This window comes from Acanthisitta chloris, unplaced genomic scaffold (assembly GCF_000695815.1).
Source record: "Acanthisitta chloris isolate BGI_N310 unplaced genomic scaffold, ASM69581v1 scaffold34225, whole genome shotgun sequence".
In the NCBI taxonomy this organism is placed as follows: domain Eukaryota; kingdom Metazoa; phylum Chordata; class Aves; order Passeriformes; family Acanthisittidae; genus Acanthisitta; species Acanthisitta chloris.
The window spans coordinates 1-1,136 of NW_008675957.1; the positions used below are offsets into that span (position 1 = coordinate 1).

Here is a 1,136-nt window from a genome sequence, read left to right on the forward strand (position 1 = left end):
GGGAACAGGGTGAAAATGGGAGGGTGGGATGGCAGGTTGTGGGGTCCCATGGGGTTCGCTGGGGGGACATATCCACGTTGAGGGTGTCCCCAGCCCCCTTTGCTTCCCCGGAGGGGCTGAAGGTGGGGTCCCCCCCAGCAGCTGGTGCTGCCGCAGCCGCCTGGCAGAGTGGGGTGCATAGTCCGGGGGGTCCCCCCCACCACCCAACCTGCCACGTGGCCCTTCCCAAACAGGTGTGTTCCAGGAGATGACTAAGTTCGAGTGTCACTTCCTGAACGGCACCGAGCAGGTGAGGTTTGTGCACAGGTTCTTCTACAACCGGCAGGAATATGCCCACTTCGACAGCGATTTGGGGCACTTTGTGGGCGACACCACCCCTTTTGGGGAGCTCCAGGCCAGGCACTGGAACAGCCAGCAGGACCTGATGGAGCGGAAACGGGCTGAGGTGCACACATACTGCCGGCACAACTACCAGAGGGCAACCCTGTTCCTCATACACAGGAGAGGTAAGTGCGGGGCAGACTGCGTCCCCTTGGCCCCTTCCTGGGAATCACCCTGCAGGGCCCCAAAACTTCACTGGAAACATCCCCCGAAGCCCTTCAGCACTGCTGTGTGGCCACCTCCATAGCTTCCTACCCCTTCCTGGCGCCCCTCACCTCTCACTGTGCCCATTCCCACCCCCTGCATCCATCCCTGTAGCCTCTTGCCCCAACCCTGTGGCCCCTCACCCCTCTCTGCTCCCATCCTCCCTAGCTCCTCTCTACCCCCAGTGCCCTGCCAGTCCATTCCAGTCTCTCTGCTGCCCTCCCAGTGCCCCCCCAGGGCTCTCCTAGTCCACCACAGTCTCTCCAGTCCCTCTGGCACTGCTGTCTAGTCCATTCCAGTCTCTCCCATCTCTCCTAGTGCCTCCCCGTGTGTCCATCTCGCTGGTGCCGCCAAGTTCCCCACTGAGCCCTGGCCGCCTGATCTGCTCCGTGATGGATTTCTTCCCTGCGCAGGTGCAGGTGAGGTGGTTCCAGGCTGGGCGGGAGCTGACGGGGCACGTGGTGGCCACCGACGTGGTCCCCAACGGGGACTGGACCTACCAGCTGCTGGGGCTGCTGGAAACCACCCCCCAGCACGGGGACACCTCCACC

The 1,136-nt window shown here is 63.4% G+C and overlaps 1 protein-coding gene across 1 annotated transcript; it reads left to right on the forward strand.

The window, feature by feature from the left end:
• Nucleotides 1–233: 233 nt before the first annotated feature.
• Nucleotides 234–1,136, forward strand: LOC103803394 (HLA class II histocompatibility antigen, DQ beta 1 chain-like; the record flags this gene model as incomplete). The annotated part of the gene is made up of 2 exons (XM_009075943.1): nucleotides 234–506; nucleotides 904–1,136. Coding segments are annotated over 2 exons (506 nt in total), but the record flags the coding sequence as incomplete, so codon positions are not given.